General features: G+C 34.8%; 1 protein-coding gene across 3 annotated transcripts; it reads right to left on the reverse strand.

Moving 5' to 3' along the window:
• Nucleotides 1-318: 318 nt before the first annotated feature.
• LOC127848612 (angiopoietin-related protein 2-like) lies at nt 319-13,114 on the reverse strand. Of its 3 annotated transcripts, none has more exons than XM_052381165.1 (8): nt 12,681-13,114; nt 11,361-11,954; nt 9,405-9,566; nt 8,117-8,284; nt 7,022-7,143; nt 6,180-6,276; nt 3,586-3,747; nt 319-677 (listed from the first exon to the last, which is right to left on the reverse strand). In XM_052381165.1, the coding sequence occupies exons 1-8, from the start codon at nt 12,907-12,909 to the stop codon at nt 421-423; spliced, it is 1,791 nt and encodes a 596-aa protein (XP_052237125.1). In that variant the 5' UTR covers nt 12,910-13,114; the 3' UTR covers nt 319-420. The 3 variants fall into 3 exon arrangements, with proteins under 3 accessions (XP_052237125.1, XP_052237123.1, XP_052237124.1); XM_052381163.1 differs by having other exon boundaries at nt 11,175-11,954; XM_052381164.1 differs by lacking the exon at nt 9,405-9,566 and having other exon boundaries at nt 11,175-11,954.
• Nucleotides 13,115-14,042: the final 928 nt, after the last annotated feature.

A 14,042-nucleotide genomic window follows, 5' to 3' on the forward strand; every position in this document is an offset into this window, starting at 1 on the left:
TACGGGCGTATAAAAACACATTTTTTTGTATTATTTATTTTTGAAATACTGTCCGACCATACCACGCAAGAATCCCCCCATCCCCCAAAAAATGCATTTTTTTGCATTTTTGGAAGAAAATGTAATAAATGGCCACACCCCAACACTATACAACCCCTCCACTCCACCCCTCCTTCCTTTGTGATTGAAATTGAGATAGGTCCCTTCACCTTTAAAAAGAAAAATAGATGAGCGATCTGCACCCGTAAGGCGGTGCTCTTGTTAAAAAACGAAATTACATTGGAAACCACAGTTGTTGGAATAAATATACAATATACATTGAAAATATGTGTTTACTTCGCATAAGAAATTATATGTAATTATGTATGCTGCTGCATCTTATATACAAATGTTAAAACCCACATATGTCACCGCAAAGTTTTAAATTCTTCTAAACATCATTGTTGTTTCCTTCAAACTTGCATAACTTGTATAGTCACGATACGTCACACCCCCTTCTCCCAAACGATAGACACTCTTTGTTCCAGGCGTAGTATATTCTCCATTTAGGTTAGCGTATGCACATTTTGTATACCACCAACCACCACGATCAAGACTTGTGCATTTACTGCTGGTGTCATCTCTGTCATACGTCACAAATCGATATCCATTGTTGTAAGAAAGCCCTTCCGAATCGCCTGAAAAAAAATGTTTGTTTCGCTATTACACCCTAACAAAATAAATACATTAAAAAACAAGAGGAACCAGATGATGGCTCACCTCTGTAAATGTGATTGACCAGTTTCTCACCAAGGGCCATATTTGGAACAACCCCTTATGTGGACCAATTTATAATGCCCTATACAACATAAACGATGTTGTTTTTGATGGTTTCAGAAAAATGTTTTTTGTCCTGTTATTTATTCAATATAATTCAGTCCACATGTAACATATGATACACCACACCCATTATCGGTAAAGTGTGAACAAAATATCATATTACAGTTCGTGTCATTGATATTTCAGAGATTTTAATGTACATATATTTCACTTTTAAGGTCTTTATAAAAGTGGCTAGTTGTTACTCCAGAAGCTTAATTTGAACAAACATTGTAGAAAGTCAGTATACAATATTAAAACGAATATTAAACGACATTATTATACGAACGACAACAGAAGCATCGACATTCACTTGATCGTTGCATATTTTCGTCGGTCCTCTTGTTTTGAATTAACACCTTATTTGGGAATTATATAATTATATATTATACAATTTGTGTCATAGTGGGTATGTTAAAAGCGTTAATAATACACTGGTTCATACTATTGATGCAAGAGGTTGGCAAAAACAGGTTAACATTTTGCCGTAACCGGTTACTAACAGGTTAACCGAAAACCTTTAGAAGGAAATTTAAGTATGCGTTAAACATGTAATACCGCTCGTACTAGTACTCTATACAATGGAAGTAATTTGAGAACGCTTGTGTTTATAACATATTAGTTTCTAAATAAAAAATGAATTATAAGATTTGTTTTAATAACTTTGTAAATGTATGCCTTATTTGTTTTTTTTTCTTTAAAGCACATACGTTACATATTATAGGAACTACACAATTTCATGTTTTTGTCAATTATTTTTTTGATTGGGCCGCTTACATTGCGTTGGAGTTGAAACTCGATAGCCTCGATTCAAACACGTATTAGAAAACTACCTACACGTTGAGTCATCATAGGTCATGCGTGAAATCAATTGGAAAAGCTTCAATTTATTTATCCCATTCATCACCCTATTTAAATATGGACATATAGTTGCGACCGGTTTTTAAACTTGAAAGGAGAAGTTAGGATTTAAATGGACTCATCATACAATGTTTTCATAATGAATAGAAAGATTCAGTATTTGGCGCGTAACATCATATGGTGGTACTCTATCATCGTATTTCAAATAATGGCGAATGGGTAAACATTGTGCCCAGCCTGAGGGACATTGTTTATCTTATATACATATTGAAAAGGTAACAAAAACAAATTCTCCTCCGAAACCTCTGTACATTTAGATTTAAAATGTGCCATGTAACATCGAATGCTGTTCTTATGCCGGTTTGTTAGATACATACCCGTAGAGTCATCTTTGGCACCACACAACGTGTAACGTAAACGTATATATAGAAATTTAACAAAAACTTCTCTTAAAGCTCAGAGCCGATGGCTAAGGATTTGACCTGTAGAATGGTATTGATTTCTCTTAAGGGGTTGAAACTGCCCACGAACTAGGGGGTACTGGTTTTCCTTACACGTATACGGATTTTTAAAAAACATATCCATGCAATGTACCACACATTCGAATTGTGTGCAGGAATATAGGTATCGCCGTGAAATATGACACTTTATAATGCGTTTTCTACTTTTTGCCGGATGTAGAGCTCGGGATCTCCCGCTTACAAGGCGAATGCTTTACCGAGTAAGATGACCGGGCCACTCGCACATATAATCACCAATCCTGCTTAAGTTCGGTACCGTGACACACAACTGTATTTCATAAATAGTTCAAATATCGGTATCATCGTTTCCCGCATGAGAATGAATCGGTGCTTATGCGTTCACCTTTAATTGCATTAATCTTACCAATAAACAGATAAAAACGTCTTAAGAATATATACCTATCTGCAACATACCGAGCTTGCTGTCTTTATTATCTTTTGAAAAAAATGAGTATGACGTTAACATGTGAAAACTGGATACATAATTACACGCACAGTGTCCCCTCAACACTATGAATCTGGCGAGTGAGTTAAAAAAATGTCCGATTAATGAAGAGGTTACCTCTCGGACAAGTTTTAATATGCTCAAAATTGATATCTGACCCCAAAAGTGCGGCATTGACATTTGTGCTTAATACATAAGACATACACGTTACAAGCCGACTCAACAAAAATAACCTGATTTATCAATCATTATAATCGTCTGATGAATGTAGACATTGTGTGACGCCATTTAGGATATTACGTTACATTTCGTTATAAGCATGTCCATTTATATATGATTATGTACACATACATTGGTTACTTTTCACGCATGAACGATTTGGTGAGGCTGTAATCCGGTTAAAGCTAAATATCGATGGTTTATATTTCCGAAATAAATATATTCACATGGCGCTCAAAAAAGTATTTGGAACATCTTTATGAAAGAATAAAACATATATGATATAAATATATACGCATGAACTAGGACTTAAACACATTACACAACATTGCACAAACTAAACGCAATATGTAAACAATTACCATCATCTATAGCCGTTCTCTGAATATAGTACCAGCACGAACTGTGATGTGCCACTGTTTGGCACGTTCGATTACAATATAGAATCGTATTGTATCTAAATTTCCGGTAAATACCGACGACAGCTAACTGAATGTGCAAGCTTGTGTTTGCCTACATTACCTGTCTTATAGAAATAAATATTGACAGCAAATTAAGCTAAACTTACAATTTATCACACCTCAAGTGTTTATTACCTGCGATATTACCAATTTATTCATTGTCCAGTGAATCCACTATATGCACCACACGAAATACACCTTCTGTTACCAGATTACTTACCCGCAGTACCACGTCCCCGGTCCACATGCAGCCTGTAGTCACTTGCCGCAGACAGTCGGAAGTTTGGAAACACTTCATACGCCGTGGATCCGTTCGCCGCCATAAGGTCGATCCGTAGTTCTGTCTGCACATTGGAGGTCATGGCATAGATGTACTTTAAACCTGCGAAATATATCGCTTGCATATGTCTAACCTATTGCGAAGTGTAGAACGTATTCTGATTTATTTTAAGGATTTAATTATACTATGTATGTGATTATAAGCGGACGCTATATCAGATCATGTATAGTTCACCATTTCGACCGTAATGTTTATACTCGCTATTAAAATTTATGCACAAACTACGATAAATAGTTTCCGGAAAAGGTTATAGGCGAATATAAGATATTAATGCAGATCAAAATAGATGAATTATGCATGTTGTATACATCATGAAGCATTACATATGGAAGTGGCTACTAGTAAACAAACATATTTACATATACCTAATTTTCTTGAGAAAGTAACCTTTTAGTATTAAAACTCAAATTTTACATCGATATAGTAGAATACAAATACACCATTCAAAATTAACTCAATGTTACGACAATAACTTAGTATATTTAACATACAGTTATTAATATGTTTTCGGCGTAGCTAACTTTGAATGGTTATACCATCTTGAGTTTATTATGCAACAGGACAATTGGACGCAAATACAAAATTTAGGTCATTACAAGGAATGCAAGCCTACATTAAACAGATTATGTATATATGTTCGTTTTTTTTTTAAATGTTGTAAACACAATAATTATAAAAGGTATATAAATTCTTTAACGCTTCCACTGTTTTTAAATCAAAACGCGTATTCTTAAGGCTATGTAAGTAAACGACCCAGAGGTCGATTGCTCGTTGAGCGGCGTAACAAACGTTTCTTGTGCCGATTTCAATTGATGATTGTACTTTAACGAAGCGATTTGTGTTTCATATTTCTTATTAAATTATGTGATTTAGTTTTTTCCGAATATAACAAAACCTTTACTTTTGACTGCATTTTGAAATTATCATATTACCAATGTTGGCACAAGTCCCGTTGATGGTTTGACGTTTTTTTCAATTTGTAATTGAAATAAAATGTAAGCAAACGCAGTTCTCTTAGGCCTGACTGATTTAAGAGCAATCAAAATTACCATAAGAAAATACAAACAAAATGGCGCAATAGTTTTTTAAACACGAGGTGGGTGTTATTCATGACGTTTTGTTGATCTTCAATAAATCTTTCGACTGCAAGCCTGACTATGTGTCTTATGCGTTGTTGTTGCTACCGGTTAACTGATAAAATAAATGTGCAATGTGGTACAGCATCTTTAATACTGGGACTATACGCGTTTCGCGAAACGTTAAGGAGTATAATTTATCGACAGACAACATATGCCCGATTGGGAAGAGGACAATTACAACGAGCGAGGCATGGTATAGGGGAGATAACCCTGGGTTATGGTTAGGTTAGGGTTAGGGGCCGGGTAAGGGTTAAGGTATGGGTTAAGGCTAACCCTAACCCAAACCCGACCCCTATCCCTAACCCTAACCCTTACCCTAACCCTCTAAACCCCGATGCGCATTACAATACCATGCCTCGCTCGTTGTCGTTGTCCGCTTCCCATGCCGATGACACTGGGCAAAACTTTGCACGAAATGGTACGAAAAATTTAAACGTTTTATTCTTTAATGAACTTAGCATAACATTGGACATATCCGTCAGTGTTAGCGTTTCGGGATAATGTGCATACAAATACAAATATTCTGTAAATAAATAAACAAGAGAGCGCTCCTAGTAAGCGATAGAGTAAGTTAAATGACGTAGTGATGTATAGGTACAGCCCTCGCTTGTACCGAAATGCCCCGGGTAAGAATCCTGTGTCACGAAATTTTTGTATTTATTTTATATTTGTTTTGTGTTAGTATACTATGGTGTTTTTGCTAGTACATTAAATCACAACAATACGAACGATTGAGAACACGCCCCATCATTTTTTTCAGAAACTTGTCCTCTGTCTATTTAATGATGCAAAACACATTTTGAATTAACAGGATGATGTAAGTATTTTTGTCCTGTTCTTTGTACGCTCCGTGTAATAAAATTGTTTATTTTACCATGAGTTCAGTACGAACCCTCTGTTATTTTGACATATTTAAACATATATTGACACTATTTGCAACTGACTATGTCAAACCCAATTGTTTTTTTGTTGTTGATTTGTTATGCCAATAACCTTCAACTCATATTTACGAATCAGAATATCATACTTAAGTTCTATTACTTAAAAGCATCATTAGATTTAATATTAAATTTAAAGTCCTGTTAGAATAAAACAACACAATATACCCAAAACCTTATTTTCAAATAACACACAGCCGAGAGTGCATATGCATAGAATCAACTGCGTCGTAGTTGATATAAACCCTACGCATGTTAACTATACTCCTTGGTTTATTTGACAACACACTATAGCACGCTAGTATTATTTCTAAATTATCAAAGCCGAAAACCCTAAAAAAAAACTTAATAAATATTATCGATTCATGGAAGGCAGTTAGGATATAGAACATTTTACCATGCCAGTGTTCTCCGTGAACGTCGCCGAAGCCATTCTCATATGAGAAGAAGTTTTGGTAGAAATCTACAGACCCATTCACACGACGTTGAAACACCTGTTAATAGATAATTACGTTTTTCATGATTTTCAAAATCGTATAACATTTAATTAAATCGAAAAACTACTACTACTCCATGCACTACTACAGCTATTACTACTATTACTTAGAGATTGTCTAAGATTCGTTCTGGAAACCACAATAATCCGAGGTTTGATGGACGCCATTAAAACTTGAAAGCAAATCTTATTTTGCCTGACAATGAGATGAAAGATTCAGAGATTGTGTAAACATATTCATAAACGTCAGTTCTAGGTATGGGATTTGAAATCAAAACAAGAATATTGATGGATTCTAAGATTTTATCTGTAAGTAATCAAAATATGATTATAATACTTAAATCAATTTTTTCTTTCATCATATATACATTGGTTAAATTGGCTAGATGTATTTTTATGTCAAAGTTAATGTAAATATTTGATGAATTTTTATTTTGTTCATCAGCTTATATACTTGTTTGTATATCAAATACATAAAGCTTATCAAATACTAGTTTTTTTGCACACACGAATTAGACATCGATCCTAAACTTCCAGAGTATTACAAGCTCTTATGACTGCAATAAAAGACGGATCTTACCTAGACCGTATCGCTGAGCATATATCCTAGTACATTGAAGCAGCGGTTGTGGTCATTAACCGGTTCAGCCGTATTACGATACGCGCTCAACAGATTCCGATCGAATCAGACTGTCAGGTATTGATTTAACGCGTTCAGGTAAAATATTGTCTCTAATTCATACCGTCCAACCCCCTCCGTCCGTTGCCATGTCACAGTACACTTTAATGTCCTGATTCGTCCCTGCAGGTCGAACTCTATACACGCAACTGACACTTGTAGGGCTTCTCAGCTCCAGGCAGTCTTCTAAATGTTAATTGCATAATTATTGTTTGTATTGTTCTAAATAGCATTCATCGTTCATATTCAAATCTATATACATAATTGTACATGTCACTTCATCATTTTGGCATTCAAATAAATAATCAGATAATTGGTATTAATTTTTCATCGAACAATTCATATGAGCTTCATACTTGAATATCTAGCAACATGTGAATAATGTTACTTGAAAATTCACATATGTAGATATGATTTAGGCTTAAAAGCTAAAGTATGAGCGTTTGCTTTAAGAATTGCATTGACCTTGATCGATGGACACATGCCGCTGCATATTGGTGAAAACTTTTGACACTTCATTTTTTAGTCCAAAAAAGCCTACACTTGAATTGACTTGATCCCTAATAGTGACCTTTATAAGCAGCAACGTAAGTCTCCAACACGCTGAATTTATTAGAAGCGCACACAATAATAAATTATGAAGTTCCATTCCGGAAAAGACGTGTTACGTGCAAATTAGACCTTTGAATTGTTAGTGCAAGCGATACATCTTCAAGACATGATGGACTGTGCGGTGAGTGTTTCATGCGGTATATGTCGAAATTTGACCTTTGATCTTTTGGTGTGGCATTGACTATTTATCTATAGACACGTGTCTTATATGTGACATGAAGAATATTCGAAGATGTAACTTAGCTTTGCTAATCTATTAAATTTATGTTAACGATGTTCATAATCATCCTTGACCATAGGGGCATGACTTTAATCAAAAGTATGAACAAGGACCCCTATCAAGTGTTAAATATAAGAGCTGAGGTACTTGTTTCAAGACTTTTGATTTAATACCGCTTAGTAAGAAATGACTCCAACACCACCCAAGGCGCTTTACCTTTCGTCCAATGTACATTATTAGTCAGGAGATGTAATTGGAATTTCAATAAGCAAGTGAATATTAAACGAGAGCATTACGTTAACAATATACTTGTAATATTCCACTTACTTGGTAAGACACATGAGACAGAGTCATTCCAGCCAGTTGCAGTGCACTCTATCAATGATGGGCCCTTTAGTGTGTACCCTTGGTTACACTGCACAGTTGCCTGCTTCTGGTAGGTAGTGCCATTGGGAGCTCTGGCAACACCATTGACTGGGGCAGCGCTACCGCAGTCTGCAGTTGAAATATATAACAAGGGTAATTTTGAACAAAACAAATTAAATGATTTACTCATAATCTGGTGTATATACAAATTGATTTACTTCAAAGTTGTTTTGGGGGAAATTAGTATTTAGTTTGCAAAGATAAAAATATGGGCACATAAGATCGAAATGAATGAAATAAATTCAAAATAAATATTAATAAAGGGATGGAAACTAGTGGTGGACGACTAGAAATAAATTCCTCAAAAGCCCATCAACAGTAAAAATCAACGAATATATCGTACAATATTTCGAAAAATAAAGTTAACAAATCAACGAATATTTCGTATAATATTTCGAAAAATAAAGTTTAAAAATCAATTTTCCTTATAGCAATAGCCAAATATAAACAGAGGATGTGGTCTGGTAACATAGATAAACCAAGATACAAAATGCTCTTTTTGTTGTTTTTGTGTTGGACAATATATTCAACGCATGTTCATGTACCATGTTAGTGTTCGTGTGTCGTATGAATAGATATCGTTGCGGGACATTAAAATGTTTGTGCCACAAAAAAATAAAAACTATTATTTTGTATATCGTTAAATGTATGTTACCATAACACATCTAGCGTTGAAATTTTGGCTTTTGCTAGAAGGAAGACTGATTGTGTATGACTTAACATTTTTTACAAAATATTTTGCGAAATATTCTTTGATTTTGAGTATCTAATTTACTATAAATGTGTGCTCGGACCCAAAGATTTTTGATAAAAACAAAAATGTTTTCTGTACAAAAAAACGCATTTAAAAAATAAGGTGGAGCATCATGGTCAACATGTAAGTTTATAGCCGTGGTTGATAGCACACTGACAGGTTGCTATACCTTATAACGTTCATGAGCTCTGCTCTGAAAATGTGTCGAAGAACGACACAAGTCTAGAGCAGTTGTCAGTAACTGGCATAAGTAAGTACACTTAGTACTGGTATGTACAACCAACTAATCCAAGAATGGAGTGAGTTGGTTAAATTACCGCCATGATATGACTGAAAAACATTTGAAGACGGAGAAAATCCAACTAAAGAAACAAGCACAAAGTTTCAGCAATCAGAATGTGTACCATGACTGAATTATGCCTATAACGTTTTTACCATATGGGTTACACGTGGCTGATTCAGACCAGACTGCGTTGCATTTGGCGATGTTTGCTCCGCTCAGTACGTAACCGTGATTGCATGATATTTGAACAACAGTTCTAAACGTTGTTTTTGTGGTGTTTACTGTACCATGGTCTGGTGTTGGGTCACCGCAATCTGAAGAATTGTTAATACTGATGATACTAATGATGAATAAGATGATGATGTTGTTGTTGTTGTTTATGTAGTTGATATTGATGATGATGATGATGATGATGATGATGATGATGATGATGATGATGATGATGATGATGATGGTTGCGGTGGTGGTGGTGGTGGTGGTGGTGGTGGTGGTGGTGGTGGTGGTGGTGGTGATGATGATGATGATGAAGATGATGATGATGATGATGATGATGATGATGATGATGATGATGATGATGATGATGATGATGATGATGACGACGACGACGACGACGACGATGACGTTGACGATGACGATGACGATGATGATGATCATCATCATGGCTATAACTGTCCCTTATAAAATAATCTGAAGTTTAAAAATGTATATATATATATATATATATATATATATATATATATATATATATATATATATATATATATATATATATATATATATATATATATATATATATATATACATATACATTTTTAAACATTAATATATAATGATGATGAGGTAGAGTTTAGAAGAAGAAAAGAACTTAATAGAACATGTATAATTAATGTTATTCTTATTGTAATGACAAACGTTTGATAATTGAAAATATTATAATGCAGAACGTATATATATATATATATATATTTATATACGTTCTGCATTATAATATATATATATACGTTCTGCATTATAATATTTTCAATTATCAAACGTTTGTCATTACAATAAGAATAAAATTAATTATACATGTTCTATTAAGTTCTTTTCTTCTTCTAAACTCTACCTCATCATCATTATATATTAATGTTTTAACGTGTCTCCCCTCATCAAATTTGAACCCACGGTCATATTGTTTTTATCTTGTTGTCTTACATGGTTAGATTTTATTCCACATTTCCTATTACATTTTATTATACTTTTGGAATTAATTTCTGTCAAGGATTTGAAGTATTGGCTCAGCAATGTATACTGGAATAGTTGAATCTGTAGACTGATACTATGGTAACCGATTAAAGTCATGTTAAGCATTTCACTGTTTTATTTTTTAAATTTTACACCGAGCGTCCTCTTTAACGCAATACATGCCTCAGATTTGAAACAAAAAGATCTACCACATTTTTATTTTCTTCGGTACCACTATATGTTTTGTTCCTAATTATTCTTGGAAATGAAATTTACCTGATATTGCATATGTTTTTATTAATTAATTGTTATATTATCACGATAATATAATCCGAACTATTCGCACAGTTAACTTAAATCATTTTTTGTTCTTCGACGATGGCTCGTTTTAATGATCCTATCAGGGTTGCTGAGTAGCCGCGTCCTACTCAACGGGAGCCCTCCGGGAGTTTTTAGTCCAATGAAATAATGACCTTATATAGCTATTTCAAATAGATCTAAATCCTTTTTAATCAATAAGCCATGCATAAAATCAGTTTCTTAAATGTGGAAAAAATGTATGTTTTTGTGTGATACTTGTTTCGTAAATTATGTTTCACTTGCTTTCGGTTATATTCTGTACAGTGTCGGCAAATGTGTACGGTCATATTTTTAAGTATATGAAGGTTCGTTAGCAGTTCAATAATAACCCCACTTACCTAAGCTTGCTATCAGCTCTTCAACCGCTCTCGAAAAGACAGCCAGCTTGTTCACTCCACCATCCAGTTTTACAATCTTCACATCTGCCTGGTCCATCCTCGCACTCAATTTGTTTTGTTCGGAGATCACCGACTGGGTAAGATTTTTCATTTGAACGGACGTGTGCGTTTCCAGATATTTGAAACCTGCCAAATTCGCCGTTGTGGATTCCTCAAACCTCTTTTGAAGAGCGTTGACTCTGTCGTCGCATTTCGCTTCACTGCCTGCGTTCAACTGGAGAAGTTCAGCTTTTAAATTATTGATCAATTCGTTTCTTTCCTTTTTCTCGACCAATTCGTTGACTTCGAGCTTGTTCACATCACCATCCAGTCTAATGATGTTCGCATCTGCCTGGTCAAGCCTCGTACTCAGTTTGTTTTGTTCGGAGATAACTGACTGGGCAAGATTATTTTTTTGATCGACCACAGAGACTTTCACGTGCGTCTTCAGGTCCTTGTAACCTTTAATCATCGCCGCTGCGGTTTCTTCAAACTTCATTTGAAGAGCATTGACTATGTCGTCGAATTTTGTTTCAATCCCTGCGTTCAATTTTAGAAGTTCAGTTTTAATGCCAGTTTCGTTTTCCTCGAAAAATTGGTTTACTTTATTTTTAAGTGCCGTATTTTCATTTTGAATTTCGTTGACAGTATTAAATAATCTGTTCAGTTGGCTTTCATGTGCATTCAACTTATTCTTCAGATCTGTAATCTCCCTTTGATTAAGATTTGACATTCCCTGGCCTATCGATAAAAAAACAACAACAAAAAACAACTATTAACTTGACTGAATTCAATGCTTAAGCTTTACTTTGATAATGAGCTAACTATATCTTAAATATATTTATTTTTTTGTGAATTTTATTAATTTAAGTTAATATAATAGCAGCTTTATTTGGATCCCGATAAAGCTCTCATAATTGTATGTATTCTTTCATGTACTAACACTACCAAATGTACAAGCCTAATTTTGTGATGAGTTGAGAGTAGTTTTTCTGACGTTTATTTTTTCATCCACCAATATTGATCTCTGTCGTATTAACCAAATGCCAGCCATTCTTGTGTTTCTTTGCCATAACACATTATGTTTAAGATATATTTTGAGTTTCAGAATCATTGAAAGTGAGGCCATGGATTACTTTTTGAGCGCTTGTTATAAACCATCATACGACAATTTTTTAATAACTGAAGAGTAAAAACGATTAGCAAAAAAAATCTATAATTACTTGAGTTAAGGGTAAAAAGTTCGGTAACCATATATTCTGTATTATATTCTTATGTATAAGAAGTTCGTTCGCAAGTTCTTCGTACATGTTTATATAATAAAGCGTCACAACTCAATCGGAACTTAAAATTTGCTTTAAGATCTTTGATAAAACAGGACCCTTTCAAACAAGGCAGCACGTGTCATTTTAATACGTTCTATATGCTAAAACTATTATTTATAGTTTTCTGCTGTAATTTCCTTACCAATAACGGATCCATCGCTAGTGTTCCTCTGACCGCCAACAATCTGCTCGACAATCATCTTCAGTTCCATGACCTCGAGCCGGATGTCGAGGATATCGTCATCAACGGAATTCTTGATTATCGTCAGCCTTCTGTTCAACTGTGCCACGTCATGCGCCTGTCCGGTCACGTGGTGTGACGTCATGAGGACGAAGATGAAGCAGGCGACATTTCCGATGTTTCGTAACATGGCGCCTTAATATCAGCGAATTGAGTTCTTACGCAGACTTTTAAAATAAATAAACACTGATATCCGTTAATTTGTTTCAAAACGATCCAGCAAATGTCTTGATTTGTATATCAACGCTCATAACCCGTACAATGCAAACATTGATATAAACCCAGCTCACGCAGGAAGTACTGTTATGACTTTCTATTTAATGAATCCGACACCAAGTGTGTATACGCTGTTACAAACCGGATTTATGTAATTCATCTTAAGTGTGGCACTTGATTAGCTTGCTTTGGTCCAATGTAAGACTTCAAATTCATAGAATTATTGTTGAAAACAGCGAGATACTTGAAATTTGAGACGAACATACAATTAGTTGAAGCAAAGCTAAACGTCAAATACCACAAACAAGTTTAGGATCGGCACACAAAATTAAGGTCGGTCAGATTTGTAGTGAAAACATACAAGTTTTTACGCCTTAATCAAAGCTCAGATATCGGTAAACAGTCATGCTTCTAGTATAATCATATTTTGTGTTTGAAATACACTATTACATGAACATAGTTATTACATATTTACGACAATTATGGTTACTATTTATACGTGCTTCTATATATGTTATCATAAATATATATATACAGCACATGCATAGCTTGTGGTCGTCAATATATGGCATCTTCTATAGTGTAGCCCAATATCACGCCAACTAATAATAGATCAAACAAGCATTACAATTATAATGCGAAGCATCCATATAATAAAAATACAATTCTGAACATTATTAAGTGTGTAGCAGGGTTCGGTATAAGGAGAACTTATACTGCCTTGCTATATATGAGCTAGCTTTTATAGCGACGCGGTAGAGTGTCTGCCTGATTTGGAACCGTGAGGTCCCGGGTTCAATCCCCATTGTGGTCGGGGATTTTTCTGGCTGGGTTAGGTACATTGGCGCCCAACGTAAAAACAAAACATTTGTGTTAGATGTCCCAAAGATGTCATTGCATTAGGAAATTCGTGGAAGAATTTCACAATTTGAGGGTGTGTGTCTAGCAGGGTTCGGTATAAGGAGAACTTATACTGCCTTGCTATATGAGCTAGATTTTATAGCGACGCGGTAGAATGTCTGCCTGATTTGGAACCGGGAGGTCCCG

Source organism: Dreissena polymorpha, chromosome 10, assembly GCF_020536995.1.
Source record: "Dreissena polymorpha isolate Duluth1 chromosome 10, UMN_Dpol_1.0, whole genome shotgun sequence".
NCBI classification, from domain to species: Eukaryota; Metazoa; Mollusca; class Bivalvia; order Myida; family Dreissenidae; genus Dreissena; species Dreissena polymorpha.

What these genes read in the sequence shown, in the direction of transcription:
- LOC127848612 (XM_052381163.1), bottom strand. Translation starts at nt 12,909, where the DNA reads ATGTTACGAAACATCGGAAATGTCGCCTGCTTCATCTTCGTCCTCATG. An exon ending in AGCCACGTGTAACCCATATG is followed by an intron (nt 8,285 to 9,404) that starts GTAAAAACGTTA and finishes TTTCAACTGCAG; the next exon opens with ACTGCGGTAGCGCTGCCCCA. An exon ending in TCACGGAGAACACTGGCATG is followed by an intron (nt 3,748 to 6,179) that starts GTAAAATGTTCT and finishes TATATTTCGCAG; the next exon opens with GTTTAAAGTACATCTATGCC.